This window comes from Microcebus murinus, chromosome 6 (genome assembly GCF_040939455.1).
Source record: "Microcebus murinus isolate Inina chromosome 6, M.murinus_Inina_mat1.0, whole genome shotgun sequence".
Classification (NCBI taxonomy): domain Eukaryota; kingdom Metazoa; phylum Chordata; class Mammalia; order Primates; family Cheirogaleidae; genus Microcebus; species Microcebus murinus.
Window position 1 is genome coordinate 14,297,196 of NC_134109.1, and position 19,323 is coordinate 14,316,518.

The window sequence follows — 19,323 nt, forward strand, 5'->3', positions numbered from 1 at the left end:
GGAGACACACAAATCAATGGTGGTCACGATACATTGGGAAATGTGAAGCACCCCAGGTTCTAGAAAGTTGTAGGGTGCAGAGGGGTGCCCGGAGTAAAGTGCAGTAGGTGAAGGTGGCAATGTAAAGGTGCCATTCCCAATGCAGGTTAGGGCTGGCTAGCAGGGAGGACCTGGCCCACAGGAGGAACGTGAGTTTTGCATGGCTGGAACACAAGATACCAGGAATGAGAGGTCAAGGGTGAGGCCTGGGTAGTTAGGAGTCAGCTAACAAAGGATGCCACGCCAAGGAGCCTGCATTCTACCTTACAGGATTTGAAGCAGGTGGGTAATGTAACCAGATTTGTGGTCTACAAAGACCATTTTGGCAGCAGGCTGAGGAACACCATGAGGAGGTGAGGTGGGAGCAATGACAGTAAGAGTTGACATGCCCTGCATGCAGTGGTTGCACGGATGGCCAGAGGGGACAGATTATCAAGCATCATTAAGGAGTCAGAAATGACAAGACTTGGCTGCTACACAGATATGGAGATGAAAGAGTTGTCAAAGATGATTTTTGCACTTGAACTAGACAATGGGGTGAATGGTAATAGTAATTAACAATCAGATTTTTTAAAAGTGTGGTCCAAATGTTGTTTTTGGTATTTGCAATGTATCCTCAAGTACCTTTTGAATAATGTAAATTACAATGAAAATTTAAGAATTATGCTTTATAAGATTCAAATTCTCTGCAAACTGGCCCAATGAGACCACTAACCCTGCTTAGAAAACTGGTGGCTTCCTACCATGTGAGTGGGACCAAGGCCAACCCTAATCTCCTTCATGTCGGGATTCCAACCTCTCATGGCCCATGCCCCACACTCTGTCCCCATTCTGGGCACATGGAACTGTTTGTTCTTTCCCAGATATAACATGTACTGTTATCTCTATCTGGAAGCCTCAACTCTCCTGATAGTGGGTTAAGCCTGTGCTCATTTCTCAAAACCCAGATTGAATGCCACCTCCTTAAGGAAGCCTTTCCCAAGTACCCCAGGCAGATAACATGCTCCCTCTCTTCTCAGAGCCCTTATATTTTAAAGGCCCCATACCCCTAGATCTTGTCACATACTGTAACAACTTGTGTCTGTTCCCTCAAGTTATCCATGAATTTCCCAAGAATGAAGATTCCATCTCACCCTTCATCCTATCCCCAGCAGGAGGCACAAGGTGCTTATGGAACTGAACTGAACGTCCAGGAAGCCAATCCCAGACTGTTGGAATGTTTGGTTATGAGCCTGGGATATACTTTTAGGAGGGAAACACCGAGTTGTTCTGCTGGGCAGCCTCTCCCTCACAAGCTAAGCGTCGCATTCCTGTGCTCATATAAACTCAGCAAAATGACAAATTACCTCATGGCATAGATCTTTGGATTGTCTTCAAAGTCAAAAGAATAAATGTTAATTCTGTGAAGGCCAAACAAAGGTCCACTACTTTTCCAGAAGCTTCACATGACAGTAAACAACGTAGATATTGTGATATAGCTGCTTAAAGACAAAGTCTCCAATAACGCAAGAACCTGACAATGCTTCTCTGAATGGCCAGCATCAGAGCCACAGAGCCATGCCAGTGGCAGCAAGCGACCCAGAGAGGTCATCGCTGAGGCCCCCAGGAGCAGGCCTCCTCCCTCCCTCCGCGTCTCAGTTGTCCAACAATTCCTCTGATGCTATGACACTCGCCCCAGCATCTTCTCAATAAACTCTCTCCTTTTGGGGGCTCAAGTTGATTTCTACAAAACACAACCAAAAGAACACAAATGTCCCCCCTTTAGTCCTCTGGGTTCTGCTCACTCAGGCAAGACACCTCCCTTATATCTCAGCACTCAGCTCACACCTAGAATATCTCTTATTACTCACATATAGGGCCCCTATCTGACTTCTGCATCCACTTGCCCAATTTGACTATTAGCTCCTGGGGAGAGCAAGGTCAAAACACTTCTGCATATTGTCCGCAATACCTAATTACAGCACCTTGCCAAAAGTCACTTATGATTCACTGGAGGACACAGACAACCCAACCAAATGAGAAAATGGCTGATGGCAAGACAGGTGCAGTTTGTGGGTCCTCATCAGTGTTGTGCAGGAAACATGCTGGAAAGCACTGTTTCAGGCTCTGTAATCCCGAGACATGCCAACAAACTGACTATTGGAAAATCTGTTACCATCATAGTATGTTAATTACATATCACTCTAATTAGGGCCCAGCTCTTGAATCTGCTGGTATAGCACAGAAGGGGTGGAATCTGTTTTTTATATTCTTGCTTGCTGATCTTTTTAAATCATGGAATCTCTATTCTACCTAGAATGTGCTATAGTGGAGCTCCTTTCTTATTCTAAAAGTATAGAAATACAAGCCAGTCTGGGGATTCTAATGATTATTGTCATTTTTTTCTCTATTGGCTTTCTATAATGTATAATCACAAAAAGAATATCTGAAAAATTAGTAGCTTAGAGGTTAAGAGGACCTGGAAGAGCAACATATTTCTTTCTTATTACCATTTTCATGATCAGAGATCAGATTAGAATAGTCACAAAAGACTAGATTTTTGCAAATGCTGACAATAAAAGCCAAACGAGAGTGACACGGAATTTATTCCATTACTTATTACTGGGAGATAATTCCAGCCTCAGCTTAAAGCTACAGTTGCTATAATCACACCAACGTACTGAATGCTGCTATCTCAGTGTTGTGACTTCACTGGTTCCCAGGAGCTGTGACAAAGCTGAAAGATCACAGGAGGGATCAATGAGAAGACTGAGGTTTGGTGACTGGATCTCTCCTCTGGCTATGGAATCCCATCTACAAGATAGGGCAACCATCTAGATTACAGGGCTGTGAAAGTTGAAATCTTTAGCTGCAAACAACATGTAGATCTGCTTTGTTTTCACTCTGTAGGAGAGAGACAAAACATGCTGAAATCTTATACCACCCGCAAAGGCCAGTTACATGGTTTTGTAGTGAAATTCTTAGATGAAAAGGAAAAGAACTGATAAAGAAGGGGAGGAGAGAGAAAGGGAGAAAAGAGCTCTTCACCTGAGCATGGTGTGAGAAGAGAAACAGTGGACAGTGTCAGGGGCCTGGGAGGGAACGTGCTCTCCAGCGTGCCTGAAGACCAAATTCCCATGTGTCATGTGGGGCCAGATTTCAGTCTAGGATAAGCACACAGCACCCCTTAGCTAAATCTTCTGGTCCAAAGTGGTTCATGACAGAGTTGTATCACATGTGTTTATCATAAATTCAACTATAGCAAGCCATAAAAAAGTAAAAGGGGAAACAAGCATCAGCCAGCTCATCATGTGGGCAATTCTGAGCACGTGTCCAGAGTGAGCGTGAGGAGGTGGGATGGGAGATCTTGGGGCCTCTCCGCCTCTCACAGGGGGAATGTCTCTCTGGCCCAAGTGTCATTCTCATGTTTAGAGAAACAGAGAGTTTGTACAACCCAGTCCCTATAGGCAAGCCAGCCACTTCTTCTCGAGTGTTTGGCTGCAGAAACCTCAAGCTGTTCCAAAGCTGGGAGACAAGCTGGCTGTGCTGGACATCCCAAGAGACAGCTTGCAACATGGTGCCTTTCCAGGGCACTCACTGGGCAAGCAGCACGCATCCTTTGTGAGCCCCTAAACTCCAGCTGATGATGCGAGCTTCTCTGCTTCCAGTTTATGCTCTTGCCAGTACCTTTCCAGGTACAATGCCATTCCCACCTCTCTACATGCACCCTAATTCCTAGACATCCTTCAAATACCCACACCAAGCTCTCCTGCTTCCTAACTGTATCTTCCAATCAATCAATAACCCCTCCTAAAATGTTTTGTGCTTGGCTGGGCCATTCCTTTGGTGACTTGTTACTAACCACCTTGTGATAAATCTTCACATCATGGTTCACAGTATTTACCTAAATATTGTTAACTTTACCTGAAGCACTATTGTCAGTTTCTAATTAAGCACATGCCTTGAGAGCAGTATCCAGCTGTACCTAGATTAGTGAGTGTTCAATAAGTTCATGAGCACAGACTGATGGTTAAGAGCACAGGCCCTGGATCAAGAATCCTGACTCTGTTATCTGCTGAACTTGGTCAGGCCATTGCAACTAAAGGACGAGAACCCAATTCATTTCACAGGTGACCAACTGGGCAGTTGGAAGAGAAACTTACAAATGCTGAAGGGAGGAAAAGGACTCCAAGCTCGTAGGAGCGGATCATGAGCTGGGCACCATTCTTCTCTAACGCTCCCCAGGCAGCTTTGGACAGATTTGCGCTGCAGAGACAAGGATGCAGAAAGGGCTGACTCAGTGAGGCATTTCAGTGTGGGTCAAACTTGCACAGCTGCAAGAGCACAGGTCAAAAAAATACATAGCTGCAATCACGTTCATTCAGCTTCTAGCAGAGTTATGGCATTTTTGAAAAGGGAACTTAAATCCTGCTGTACTATAACCCTCGAGATTTATCTAATTGCTAATGTGGGATAGCTTTACCCTCATCTGCATATTCCTGGGGGCAGCTATTAAAATAATTATCTTCCTGTAGGGTTTTTCTGTTTAAAACCCTTTTCTGTTTCATGACTTTGGTGTAGCCAGGATTTCTAGTTTTATTGTTTATGAAAGTAGCATTTAAGGTAAAAAACAATGTAAATATTATCTTACACAGTAGTATCTTAAGCTTCATATTTCCTTTCTCTCCCTCCTTTTTTTTTTTGGCCAGTTAATGGTAATTTCTACTTGGAATCTAAAGAAAACAGTTCTGAGGGCACTAGATTGGTATTTGTATCTGGAAAGAAATGATGCACTTAGAATGTTTTATATGTTCAAAGAGTTGTGGCTAAAAAACTATATGGTGCAGCTGGAGGAAGGAAACTCGGAACTGCCCACACAGGAGGTGACAAGACACACATTAGGACACTCAGGAGTGGAGATGACTAAGTATTGAGGCGTGGGCTTTACAGACTCTCTTTTACAGCAAATGCAGCAGAGAACTCTCTTCTAGTGATTAACATAAACCCTCTATAAACTTTTATTCCCAATTAGGTTCACCCAAATCTATTTCATTTTTAAAACATATATAGTAAGGATGGGAGGGGGGGTATGGAATGAGAAATTATCTACTCAGTAACTAATTGGGGGAGGGCTACACAAAAAGCCCAGACTTCACTATGCAATACATCCATGTAACAAATCTGCACATACACTATAATTCTATAAAAATAATAAAAACCGTAAAACCTTAGCTATTCAGAATCCTTAAAGCCTTTGTGAATGACCGAGTATTTCAAGATTCATTCACTGATGCATCAAGTATTCTCCTGAGGTATATGCTGGAATTGCTGTCTGTTGGAATGGGAGAGTCAAACAATCAGTAAGATGAAAAGAATGATCTCTGTGTTAAGGGTTCTGTGGAAATAGAAGGAAAAATGTGGAAATCAGAGTTAAGGAAAACTCTTGAAGTGATTAAGCTCATTTAAAAAAAAAGTGTATTTACAGACCCTTTCTGCCTTCTTAAATGGACCATACTGAGGGTAGGGAACCCTCCTTTGATGCACAAGGGCCACAATCATGAATGTCACTGTGATGTATCACAGAGATTTAAAATGCAGAGGAAGTCAGATGTTTACAATAAACTGGTATGACTCTAGGAAAAATGTTATATTTAAAAGTCCAAGGCCACAGCTTGGTTTTAGGTCTCTCACCTAAAAGCAAAAAAAGGTGATCTCCTGGGCAAAGACAGACGTCTAACAGCAACACTAAACAGTGAGTGTGAGATGGCAGTAGTCTTCCTATGAAAGTTTTTCTCACTTTCTAGACTATCATCTTCTGGGTAACTCCTCACTGTCAGCAGGTACCTTTTGGAAAACTGTTCTCATTCGTTCCTTACTAGTCATGTTTTCTCACCATTCCAAGACTTGAAGGCTTATTCCAAAGTAAAGTTCAATGGAGACCATGAGGATACCCCCCTCCAGTTGCTTTCCTCTAATCTCTCCATTGTACTCGGGTTCTAACAGAATTTCAAGCATTTGGAACCTTAAAAAGTCTATCCTGAATATTGAGAGACTGAATGTCACTTGCAGGTCACTAAATAAATATTCCTTGAGATATCATCTTTAAATTTTTCACATTATGGATAATACTTTGAATCAGTAGCAGCTGTGGCAGCCAGGAGGATGGGGTATATATTTCCAAATTCTTCCCTGCAGCTGTGTGTGTAGGGTATGGGGTAGTATAGATAACCACCTACAGCAAAAGCACTCACACATCTTTCATAAAGCAATGACACGACTGGGCTCTTTTGCTCCTAAAACTCCAAAAGAGTTCCAGCTTCTGTCCTCCTCCACATAGGATCCACTGTCCTCTGCCTGTCTTGGCTTCTGCTGAGAGCTCATTTCCACCACCTTGCTCCCCCCTGCCCTCATTCTTCCATCTTTCTTCTGTCTCCTTCTGGACTGGGCTGTTTCTCCCCCCAGTGCTGTGGTTTATTCTCTTGTTGTTGCTGGATACTGAATGAAGCTTCGTTACTAAAGAGAGGTGGAATATTTAATCTACTATGGATTCTTTCAGGTACAGGGCTATTCTGTGAGATGGAGAATTCTAGAGGGCAGGATTCTGGATGTCTCGTGTTCTAGAAACTCTGCCCAGGCCACTAATAAAGTAATGATGATAAAACAGTAGCATCTGGGAGACAGAGGTGTGTCAGCCATGGTTCAATCATAGAACTATAACTAGGAGATTATATATTTACAGGAATATGTTATCATGTAATTGTGGGAGCTGGTTAATGTCTTCATAAGCTGTCATCTTTGCCCTGCTACTGAAGCTGGAAGTCTCCAGGACAAGCAGAAGCCAGGAGGATGGACATGAAGTGGAGAGTGACCAGCTAGGACCACAAGCATAAGCCAAAGCCCATGAGGACAGAAACCCATGGTGGTTTTTGTTGCCTCTGGGATTGAGGGTGTGGGTATCTTGCAGAAGCCAAGGCCCCTCATCACAGAGCTAAACATACAAACTTGGTGAGGCCAGGAATTAGAGAAGCCAGAGGACCCAGCAGAGGACACCAGATCCAGCTGCTTCCTTATGCCAACGAGGTGAGCCAGTACATAGTGACATATATGTTGTTATAAAATGGCTGCGGCTTCACACTGGCCCTACAAATATCTCTTAAGAATCTCCCCTGGGGTCCACCCTAATCAGAAACATATAAGAAAAGGAATTCTGGAAAACATGGTTCAGCCTAGCCAGGCTGACCCATTACCAAGTATTATGAACTGAATGTTCATGTTCCTCCAGAATTCATACATTGAAATCCTAGCCTCTCAGTGTGGTGGTAATAGGAGGCAGGGCCTTTGGAGGGGGTGATTAAGTCATGAGGATGGAGCCCTCATGGATGGGATTGGTAACCATATAAAGGAGACCCCAGAGAGCTGCCTTGCCCTCTTTCTGCCATGTGAGGATACAATGAGAAGTCAGCAGTCTGCAACCCAGAAGAGAGCCCTCACTAGAACCCAACCATGCTGGTATTGAAATTCTTGTTTCTAGAACTGTAAGAAATAAGTTTCTGTTGCTTATAAGCTGCTTTGTATAGCAACCTGAACTGAATAAGGCACTAAGCTGAATAATGGTCAGTTATTTAATTAGGCAGTGTATTAGGACCCTTGCCTACAAGGAGCATAAGTGGTGGTAGACTATTCTGTCACAGCTTATAGGGCATGGCTGCTAATTATAGGTTTGATCTCAGTCCACATCATGAAAATTTCATCCCGAAGTTTAAGTTTTTGACAACAAACTTAATGACATATAACGAAAAATCCCTAAAGGAAATCTCAAGAGAGCATAGGAATGACATGGAAGGTACACCAAGAAGGCAGGCAGGCAAATGTTGAGAAAAGAGCCCTGGGCCCTGAATCAGGAGTAGAGGTTTTTGTCTCATTTCTTCTACTAACTGTGACTCCTTAAGCTACTCTTCTCCCTGGGCTTTAGGTCCCTGTCTCTAGAATGAGGACTGTTAGCCTATGAAACCAAAATTCATTTCCAGGCAAGAGTCTACAATGACCAGACTAGACACGTACACATTAACTAGGGAGCTCCCCTCCCACACGTACTTTGATTCTAAGATAAAAATCCTTGATTTTCACTGGGATTCTACCACTGAGGATGACTTGTATGGATGTTCATAATATACTGGGGAAACAACAGCAGTACGAGAAAGGATGGGGGAGCTATGAAGATGATCTCTGGGCCAAACTCTACTCCATGCATCCATCCTCCTTTCTTTCTTTCGTTGGAGACAGGGTCTTGCTCTGTCATCTGAGTTAGAGTGCCTAGAGTGCAGCGGTGTTCATCATAGGTCACTGCAACCTCAAACTCCTGGGCCAAGAGATCCACCTGCCTCAGCCACCTGAGAAGCTGGGACTACAGGTATGTGCCACCACGCTTGGCTAATTTTCCTATTTTTTGTAGAGATGGGGTCTTGTACTATTGCCCAAACTGGTCTTGAATTCCTGGGCTTGAGTGGTCCTTCCACGTTGGCCTTCCAAAGTGCTAGGATTACAGGCGTGAACCACCATGCCTGACCTTCCCATGTATCTTTCTAAGTCTAAACTTGGGTAACCATAGCAGCTGTCACTGTCACTGCTGGCTTGAGCACCCGTTAGAACAGCTAATTGGATTTACTTTTATGTTTCTGTTAGAAGATGCATGAATCCCTAAGGTGATTGCTGTTATGGGAACAAGTGTCCACTGATAAAATATTTCATCGTTAATTACTTAGTCTAGGCAGCAGCTACACAAGGAATAGAGAGACAACTTACAGGTTGAGGTTTTGGCCACCATACTTCTAGAAGATCAGGGCTGGGGGGACAGATACATTCACAGACAGATGCAATGAAACAGAAGGTTGACAGTGGATGTAGAAGATGATGTAGACTGAGCAGCTATGTGGTGAGGGGGAAAACGATGACTCCAGGCAACACTGCTGTGCCCTTTTCCTAAAACTCCATGGTTGTGTGCCTGCCACAAACACTCAGACACTGTATAAGTTACCTTTCATTTTGCATTCACTATAAGTTTTTTTTTATTACCCTTAGGCTCTTGTTTTATGGACTGAAAATAAGGTTCACAAGTAACATAGATATCTTTGACCTAACCCTTCACAATTTTTCAGTAGCATGTGACTTCTACTACAAGAAACTATTCCCCACCTCACTGGCTTAATTGAAATATAGTATTTTTCCTTGTTTTCTGCTACATTTTGGCTTGCTTGCTTTTTTCATCCTCTCTGGTTATGCCTTTTCTTCTACCCGATATCTCAATATTGAAAAGCCAGGAATCTATCCGCTATCACGTCAAGATATTAACATAGACATTGGTTCCAGGCTCTTAATGAGACTGGCAGAAACAAAATCTATCTGAAGGTACAGAGATCCACTCAAGTCACAGAGAATCCTTATAGTTAAAGCCTCAACGAACAGACACTCATAATCCCAAATTTCAAAACACAGGAAAAAATAATCCGAATCTAACATGAGCAAAAGATAATAGAAAAAATAGGATTAGAATTCCAAGAACTTCAGATGGATAGATCAATTAGATAACTTAAAAATAAGTGTATCTGAAATGATTTGAAAGTAAATACAAAAGAAATCATGCAACAAGAAAAAAGCAGCATATTATAATAACAGCAGCTAATACACAGCACCTATTACCTGTCAGGCAGTGTTTTAATTCCTCTACATATTCTCACTGTATTAATCCTCATTCTAAATTATTAGATATCTATACTATTATTTACCTTATATAACAGATGAGAAAACTCAAGTAATTTGTCCAGGGTTTTACAGGTTTTTACAGGTAATAAGTGGCAGAACAAGAATTTAAACGCAAGCTGCCTGACTCTGGTCTAAACTCTAAACTGTTGAGCATATGGTATCTTAGAAGGTCCAAAAGTGAAAAATAGTCACTGAAATTACAAACTCTACTAATGAATAAAATAATACATTAAGTAATGCTGAAAAAAATTAATGAATGAGAAGAGAGATCTGAAGAAATTAGAGTGCAACTCAGAGGTGAAGAGGTGGAGAGTAAGACACTGAAGATAGAATGAGGATCTAACAAGCATCTAATAAGAGTTAAAAGGAAGTAAAAAAGGGTGAGAATCAATATCCTAAGAGATAATAGCCAATAATTTCATTGAATGGTTGAATAATCAGATCTTCATATTGAAGAAATAAGACTAAATAAAAATAAATCCATACCTATTTATCCATTCTAGTTAAACTGAAGAACACCAAAGATAAGGAAAATCTTAAAAGCAGCCTGAGAGAAAAGATTTTCCACAAATAAAAATTAAGACTAAATAAGACTAAATAAAAATAAATCCATACCTATTTATCCATTCTAGTTAAACTGAAGAACACCAAAGATAAGGAAAATCTTAAAAGCAGCCTGAGAGAAAAGATATTCCACAAATAAAAAATAATTATAGATGGCAACTTCCCAACAGCAACAAATAAGTTCAAAAGCCAATGGAAAAAATTCTTTAAAGAACTGGGAAAAAATAACTGCCCAATTACAATTTTAAATCCAGTTAAATTATCACTCAAAAATGAGGGCAAAAACAAAGGCAGTTTTAGAAAAACAAATCAGAGAGTTTATTGCCAGAAAGAGGGCATCAATAAAATAACTACACAGGATACAGTTCAGAAATGGTCAAAATCAAGAACACTGACAATACCAGCTGTTGGAGACACTGTGGAGCAACAGAAACTTCTCATTGCTAGTGAGAATGCAAAATGACAGTCACTTTGGAAGACAGTTTGGCTGTTTTTTTTTTTTTTTTTTTGAGACAGAGTCTCGCTTTGTTGCCCAGCCTAGAGTGAGTGCCTTAGCATCAGCCTAGCTCACAGCAACGTCAAACTCCTGGACTCAAGCGATCCTGCTGCCTCAGCCTGGGACTATAGGCATGTAGCTGGGACTACAGGCATGCGCCACCATGCCCGGCTAATTTTTTCTATATATCAGTTGGCCAATTAATTTCTTTCTATTTATAGTAGAGACGGGGTCTCGCTCTTGCTCAGGCTGGTTCTGAACTCCTGACCTCGAGCAATCCATCCATCTCGGCCTCCCAGAGTGCTAGGATTACAGGCGTGAGCCACCGCGCCCGGCCCAGTTTGGCTGTTTCTTACGACTCATCCTTTTACCATATGATCCATGCTTTTTGGTATTTGCCCAAAAGAGTTGAAAACTTATGCCCATACAAAAACTTGAACATAAATGTTTCTACTCATAATTGCCAAAATGAGGAAGCAACTATGATGTCCTTCAGCAGGTAACTGGATAAAATGTGGTACATCTAGACAATGGAATATTATTCAGTGCTAAAAAGAAGTTAGCTATCAATCCATGAAAAGACATGGAAGAAACTTAAATACATGCTGCTAGGCAAAAGGAAACAGTCTGAAAATTACTACAAACTGTAATTCCAACTATATGACATTCTGGAAAAGGCAGAACTCTGAAGAACAGTAAAAAGATCAGCAGTTGCCAGGGCTTCGGGTACAAGGTGGGAGAGGGAGGGAAGGATGCATAGGTGGTGAACACAGGAGATTTTTAGGGCAGTGAAACTATTCTGTAATGGTGGATACTGTTAAAGTCCGCAGAATATACAACACAAAGAGTGAATCCTAGTGTAAACTATGGATTTTAGTTAATAAAAAGATATAAATATTGGCTCATAAAGTGTACCACAATAATGAAAGATATTAACAACAGGGAAAAGGTGGGGAGTAAGTGGGTATATGGGAACTCTCCATACTTTCCACTCCATTCTTCTGTAAACCTAACCTGGTCAAAAAATAGTTTAATTTTTAAAAAGTAATAAACTATTAATATAAAGAAAAAGGGCAAGGGACTAAATTATTTATAATTTTAATGTAACCTCAATAAAATACCATCACTTTATTTTCTTAAAACAAGACAAGTTATTATTGACTATACAGAAGAAAAGCCAGGAAAAATCCAAGAGGATTTCCTTTACAAAATGTAGATATATGTTTCCCAATTTAATATAGATGAGATATTGATACAGAGATGTCCCCCAATTTTTAATACAGATGAGTGACAAAATGCCAGGAATGTAGTAGCATGTTTAAAATTAAACCAATTATGCACATGTTGAACCATCCTGTGAGATTAAGTACCAAAAAGGATGCAACATATCAGCTGTGTTTCAAGAGTGGGTATCATCTTTTATAGATAATGTACTGACAAAGAAATGGCAGCAGAAAAAGAAAAATGAAAACGATTATGATGCATATTTTCAAACAGATAAGCAAGAGCAGGGTACTACACAAGATTAGATACTTGGATATGGGCTTTTGCAAGTATAAATTCTGACAAATCGCCAAATAGAAGCAGACAAATTTATCTACAAGCCCACTTTGTTCCTCACTCATAGGAATATGATGATTCCCATGCAAAGTCTTTCATATCCACAATGAACTATGAATGGAGGCTTTGTGCTCCATGGCTTAGTCCAGGCCTATAAAAGGATCTATCTATCCTTGAGCTCACAAATGGAATTATAAAAACTTCAGAAGCCAATCACATCAGCATTAAGAATCCAAACTGATAAAAATTACTGTCAAACAGGATCAAATATTGCTTTCCAAATTTCAGGTCAAAATCAGTATTTAGAACACTACATCAAAGAATTCCAGTAGGTATTTAACAGTAACCAATGTGATGACCAAACACTGCTTACTATTTTCTGCTGAAATGTTCCATTATTTTTGTCTGCCTCCCATAGTGGAAAGGCAATAAAGCAAGGATTTGAAAAGAGCAACAGACTTTTAAGATTTGAGTTTTGCTTTTGGCTGTTACCTTGTGGTTACATATTTTGGTGACCAATTTCACCTATAATACAGATTTTATATCATCTGCTCATTGCACTGGGTTATAATGAGGAATGAATTAAATAATTTGGGTGAAAGTGCTTAGTAATTGTGAAGCACAACACAAAGGTAAGTCTTGGAAAGTATTAACACTTTTAACAGAACTAAGAAATGTTAGAATGGGCCGTGGAGGTGATCTATTATAATGATCTTACATTAAAAAAGAAAATCTACAGGCCGGGCGCTGTGGCTCACGCCTGTAATCCTAGCTCTTGGGAGGCCGAGGCGGGCGGATTGCTCAAGGTCAGGAGTTCAAAACCAGCCTGAGCAAGAGCGAGACCCCGTCTCTACTATAAACAGAAAGAAATTAATTGGCCAACTGATATATATATATATATAAAAAAAAAATTAGCCGGGCATAGTGGCGCATGCCTGTAGTCCCAGCTACTCGGGAGGCTGAGGCAGAAGGATCACTGGAGCCCAGGAGTTTGAGGTTGCTGTGAGCTAGGCTGACGCCACGGCACTCACTCTAGCCTGGACAACAAAGTGAGACTCTGTCTCAAAAAAAGAAAATCTACATTAGAGATGATTCAAGGTCATATCACCACCCTTGCCTTCTTGCAGAGACTAATGGAGAACCTTTGTTCAAAGGAAATATTTAAAGTGAACAAGCCAGACACGATGGCCCATGCCTATAATCCCAGAACTTTGGGAGGCAGAGGCGGGAGGATCACTTGAGGCCAGGAATTCTGGACCAGCCTGGGCAACATAGCAAGACCTCAGCTCTACAAAAAGAAAAAGCAAACAAAAGGCAAGTGGTCTAAGGGTGAACCAGGAATTACCTGTACTCCTCTCCCCCTGCCCACTGTTGTGGTAGCCTCTAAAAGGGATTTCCAGAATACAGAGCTCCAAGGAACAGTGTGAAAACCACTGAGTTAGCCCAACCCCTGGTTTTACAGATGGGAAAACAGGCCTAGAGAGCTGAAGCAAATGTCTATAAAAGTGTGGTTGTGAAGAGTAGATTGTTCATATGGCCGGGTAGGACTGAATGGTGCGACGTATGGTCAGCATTTGGTTAAGGCTCCTTAGAGACCTTGAAAAGCTTTCTGGAGAAGATTCTGCCTCTGTTCCCTCCACAAAATCTGCGACGGCTGGTGCCTGGCCTGTGTTTTCCTGGGTCCCACAGTGGCTCAGCCTACCAGAAACCATTCTTTTTTTTTTTTTTGAGACAGAGTCTCACTCTCTTGCCTGGGCTAGAGTGCTGTGGCATCAGCCTAGCTCACAGCAACCTCTAACTCTTGGGCTCAGGCGATCCTCCTGCCTTAGCCTCCCAAGTAGCTGGGACTACAGGCATGTGCCACTATGCCCGGCTAATTTTTTCTATATATTTTTAGTTGGCCAATTAATTTCTTTCTATTTTTTGTAGAGATGGGGTCTCGCTCTTGCTCAGGCTGGTTTCGAACTCCGGAGCTTGACTGGTCTGCCCGCCTCAGCCTCCAATAGTGATAGGATTATAGGCGTGAGCCAGGGCACCCAGCCTTAGGAACCATTCTTGTCTTTCTGGAGCCTCACAGCAAACAGCACCAAGTATTGGTGCTGCAGAGCAAATAGAAGGTTTCTGCTAAGACCTTCTGAGACAGCTTGAGGAGCAGCCTCCTCAGGGCTGGTGATCAGCTCCACAAAGCATCTATAAGTGTCCTAGAGAGCTGTGCTCACAACCTTACAGGCAACCTGCTTCATCCCTCCCTTCAGCCTGTCACTGAGTCCTGCTGACTTTCCTACAATAATGTCTCTGTTTGAATGCCCCCCTGCTTTTCCATTCTACTGCTACTTTATGGTCCCATGTTTGGAATTTTGCATCAGTCTCTAGTAAGCCTTCCTTCCTCCATGTTTCATTCCCTCTAATCCATCCCCAAACTATTTCCAGAAAGAGTGTATGACTTGGAGGAAACAAAAATCTGGATTCAAGTTCCTGTTCGACTATTAATATTTACTTGATGAGCAGCCTGAACTCTGTGCCTATTTCTACATTTATAAAATAGGTATAATAGTACCTGTCTGTGCCCTTTAGATCTAATAAAGCATGTGACAGCCTTATGAAAAAAGTATTTCAATTATAAAGCCATGAATAGACATTTTCAGTAATATTAATAAACACTGATCATCTCACTCCCTTGTTCAAAACATTCGGTGATCCCTAATAAAAAGTTCATCACTCAAGTGCCACCAAACCTGGTGCCGTCCACTTGTCAAGCTTCTCTCCCATCTCACTATACAACATTCTGTGCCAGCCTAGGTAATCTCACATCTCTACCTACCCCAACCCACCTTGTCTCAGAACCTTCAAGTTTAAGATTTCTTCTCAGCCTATCAAATACTTGCTCTATGAAGCACAAAAGGTACATTTCCTGAAGCTTCATCCAGTTATTCCACATAGAAGTCATCTCTCTTACCTGAGCCATCCCCACCCTGTGCTTATTAGCAGATACTACCTTGGATGCCCTTAGCTGCTATGGTATAAATTCCCCTGAACGAACACTCTATAATGTAACTACATTTCGATCAACCTGTCTGTAGATCAGCAGATCCAGTTATCAATATCCCAAGCTTAGGGACATTGGTAGGCCTATAGGTCCAGCACGGTATCCAGAACAGATACTGAATATGTATTCACAAATGGCAGAACAGATGAGTAAAAAAACTCAACGATGATATAAGACTTAAAACAAAGTGGGACAATAGAAGAGCCAGATGATTCAGGCTCTCAGTGGCATTTACTGCTACACGACGTGGCTGAGTTTAGTATGAACAGACTGGAGGTGCTCAAGACATTTTTGTCAGCTGCCCTGATGTTGGCTAGTAAGTGGGAATTGGATGATCATGATGAAGTGTTTTAGGAAAGCACTGAAACTTTAGATACTATAGCTCATAAAGCCTGGCATGGAATAGATACTCAAACACTTGCTGAACAAACTCACAGAGAGAGGCAAGGAACACAAAAGGAAAAAACAGCATCAGGTGACTCACTGCCAGCCACACAGTCCTCTTGCTCAGCAAGGGACACAATGACAAAATGGCACAAACTAAAATCTTTCCAGTTGGGCAACACGGTGGGGTAAAGCAGAGGACAGAAAGCCGGGGCATTCTGGGTGGAAGGCCTAGAGAGCAGGGATAGGAAAGGCCAGGCCCAGCAGCAGCAGATGGTGTCAGTGGGGAGGAAGGAAGCCTGGGCAAGCTGCTGCCTTAGGAAATGGGGGCTGCAGTATGTTTCTGAGGTGTGTGTTCCCCTCCAGAACCTTAGCAGTGCCAATCCCAAAGTAGAGGGATGATAGAGCTACATCAACTAGAACTCAAGTCCCTTGAGGGCAGCGACTGCATCTGTCTTGTTCATCACCCATAATTAAAGCCTAGAGCAGTGCCTGGCACATAGGCAAGAATATTCATGCCAGAACACCCGGATTTAAATCTTAGCTCTCCCAGCTTACCAACTAGTTCACTTGGGGACAAGTTATTTAGGCTGTGCTTTAGTTTTCACATATTTAAAATGGGGATAATAATAGTATCTATTAATAGCTCCTAATTGGGAAGATTAAATGAGTTCGTATAAAAAAGCACTTAGCTAACATCTAGTAAGCACTACATAAATATTTGCTATTTATGAGAGGTTCTCTCTGGAGGCCAGTTCCTGGTAGTGGACTCCCAATGCCACTTCCTCCTCTCAAGCCAGAGGTATACCTCATGCTGAGCAATGCCAGTGCACAAAGGGTCTAGAGGCCCTGCATCAAGGGTCTCAGCTTCTTCTCATCAGGGATGATATTTCACGAGACTTACTCACATGGGTGTGGAAAGAGGCATGCTCTGTCCTTTGCTTGTAGCAGAATGTAAGAAGGGTAGTGATAAGAAGGGTAGATGACCTTGAATCATCTCTACTGAATCATCTCTAACATTTAAAGAAAACCACTTGCAGGTACTGATAACCATCATTAGGAACAAAGTACAAGTACTTTGTTCCATTAGAGGAATACCAACTAATCCCAGTATTTAGGAGGAGCCACAGTGCCAGGCAACCACGTCTACCCAATGGCATCTACAAGTATCTTTTGTGTGTGTGTGATCCAATTTGATTTTCACCAAAAAACTCAAAGGAGGGGAAAAAAAGATGATTTGTTTCAGAATCAAAGGAACAGACATTAGAAAAGTAGTATTGCATAGTGATACTGAAAAGCAGAGGAGGGATGACGTCTTTTATGTTTCCTCAAAAAGCCACAGTGATTTTGTAGTCAAGCACTTGTCTCGTTTTCTCCCAAAGTGGCAGCACCAACATTCCTGCTCATCCCTATCATGCAACGCCTCTCGGTTGCTAGGCAACTATAACAGTATAAGGTCTCCACCTTGTTTTCTGACTACCCACAATATACAACTTTTATAACTGTTCTCACTGGGTTTGCCAATAACATCTATGCATTATCCTCTCAGCCAAGGCTTTTCTTACAGCTCACCTTCTTGCCTCCTTGGTCCTGTGGTGAAATTTAAACACTGTATTTGTCATCAGGTTCCAATAATTTCTATAACAGGCTGCCCATCAAACATGGGATGATTTCATGGTATAATCAAAACAGATGGGAGGAAAATCTTAATAGAATAAATACCTTTCCATAAAACAAACAATTGGACAAAAAGAGGAAATATTCAGCCAATATAACATTCTAAAAGTTCAAGCTAAACTGTTGGTTTTAAGTTACTTTGAGAATACACATCTGGCTGAACATATTTATCTTGATGAAACAGAATAATTTTGACCAATTTTTAAAGTAACCACATAATGAGCTTAGAAAGGGCTGTATGTCTATGGTCACATATTTTATGTCTATGTGTTACACATGCAAATCAGATGAAGGCTGTTGAAAGCTTTATAAGGTGCTTTCTTAAATCCCAGGGGGGCCTAATGAACATGAGTCACGAAAAGTCATGCAGGGTAAGATGGCTAACCGAAGATACCAGCTACCTGAGCTTCTCAGTAAGAAGGAGAAGTTTTAGATGAACGAAAAAAATGGACAGATAGAAAAACATAGATTGGACGTGGGTCCAGAGACTCCACAGGAAGAAGTTGCGGAACAGAATAAGACGGAGCAAGGTATCAGCAGAGATCAACCCCCAAAAGGCTTAGAGTCCAGAGAGAAGGGTAGGTGGAGCGGTTTTGTTTTTCCCTCCCTCGCATCTCTGACAGTCAATGGGTTCCTGAGCTATAGGAGAGACTTTCTGCCCATACGAGCCTAGAGGTACACCTCTGGCTTGAGATGAGGAGGTGACATTGGGAGTCCCCTAGCAGGGACTGGCCTCCAGAAAGAACCTCTCATAAATAATAGCAAATACTTATGTTATTTCATAACACAGAGAAGGACAGAATTCTCCCCAACTCACTCTACGAAGCTAATATCACCTTGATACCACAGCCAGGAAAGGACACAACAAAAAAAGAAAACTACCGACCAGTATCCCTTATGAATATAGGTGTAAAACTTCTCAATAAAATCCTAGCAAACCAAATTCATCTGTATATCAAAAGAAAAAAAAAATCCACCAATGGGCTTCATCCCAGAGATACGAGGATGGTTCAACATACAAAAATTTATAAATGTGATTTACCACATAAATAGAAGCAAAAACAAAGACCATATGATCCTCTTGATAGACACAGAAAAAGCATTTGACAAAATTCAGCATCCTTTTACAATAAGAACTATTAACAAAATTGATATAGACAGAACATATTTCAATATTATAAAAGCAATATATGACAAACCCACAGCCAACATCATAGTGAACTGGGGAAAATTGAAAGCATTCCCACTTAGAACTGAACCAGACAAGGTTGCCCACTGTCACCACTTGTGTTGAACATAGTGTTGGAAGTCCTAGGCAGAGCAGTCAGGCAAGAGAAGGAAATCAAGGGTATCCAAATGGGAAAAGACATCTAATACTCTTTGCTCATAATATGATCTTATATCTGGAAAACCCCTAAGATTCTGCCAAGAGACTCCTGGAATTGATATATAAATTGACCAAAGTCTCAGGTTACAAAATCAATATACACAAATCAGTAACATTCCTATATACCAACAACTGTCAAGCTGGAAATCAAATCAAAGATTCAATACCTTTCACAATAGCAACAAAGAAAATAAAATACCTAGGAATATATTTAACCAAGGAGGGGAAAGACCTCTACAAGGAGAACAATGAAACACTGAGGAGGGAAATCACAGAGGATGTAAGCAAATGGAAAAACATATCATCCTCATGGATCAGCAAAATCAACATTGTTAAAATGTATATACTATCCAAGTGACTTACAGGTTCAATGCAATCCCCATTAAAATACCGTCATTTTTTGCAGATCTAGAAAAAATAATTCTATGCTTC

The 19,323-nt window shown here is 41.3% G+C and overlaps 1 protein-coding gene across 2 annotated transcripts in view; it reads right to left on the bottom strand.

Annotated features, from left to right (window-relative positions):
* The window catches only part of TDP1 (tyrosyl-DNA phosphodiesterase 1), an 81,655-nt gene that overhangs the window by 15,014 nt on the left and 47,318 nt on the right, over nucleotides 1–19,323 (bottom strand). For both annotated transcript variants that reach the window (XM_012773966.2, XM_076003777.1), the window contains one exon: nucleotides 4,182–4,284. In XM_012773966.2, coding sequence (XP_012629420.1) covers nucleotides 4,182–4,284 — 103 coding nt within the window. The remainder of the gene's footprint in view (nucleotides 1–4,181; nucleotides 4,285–19,323) is intronic.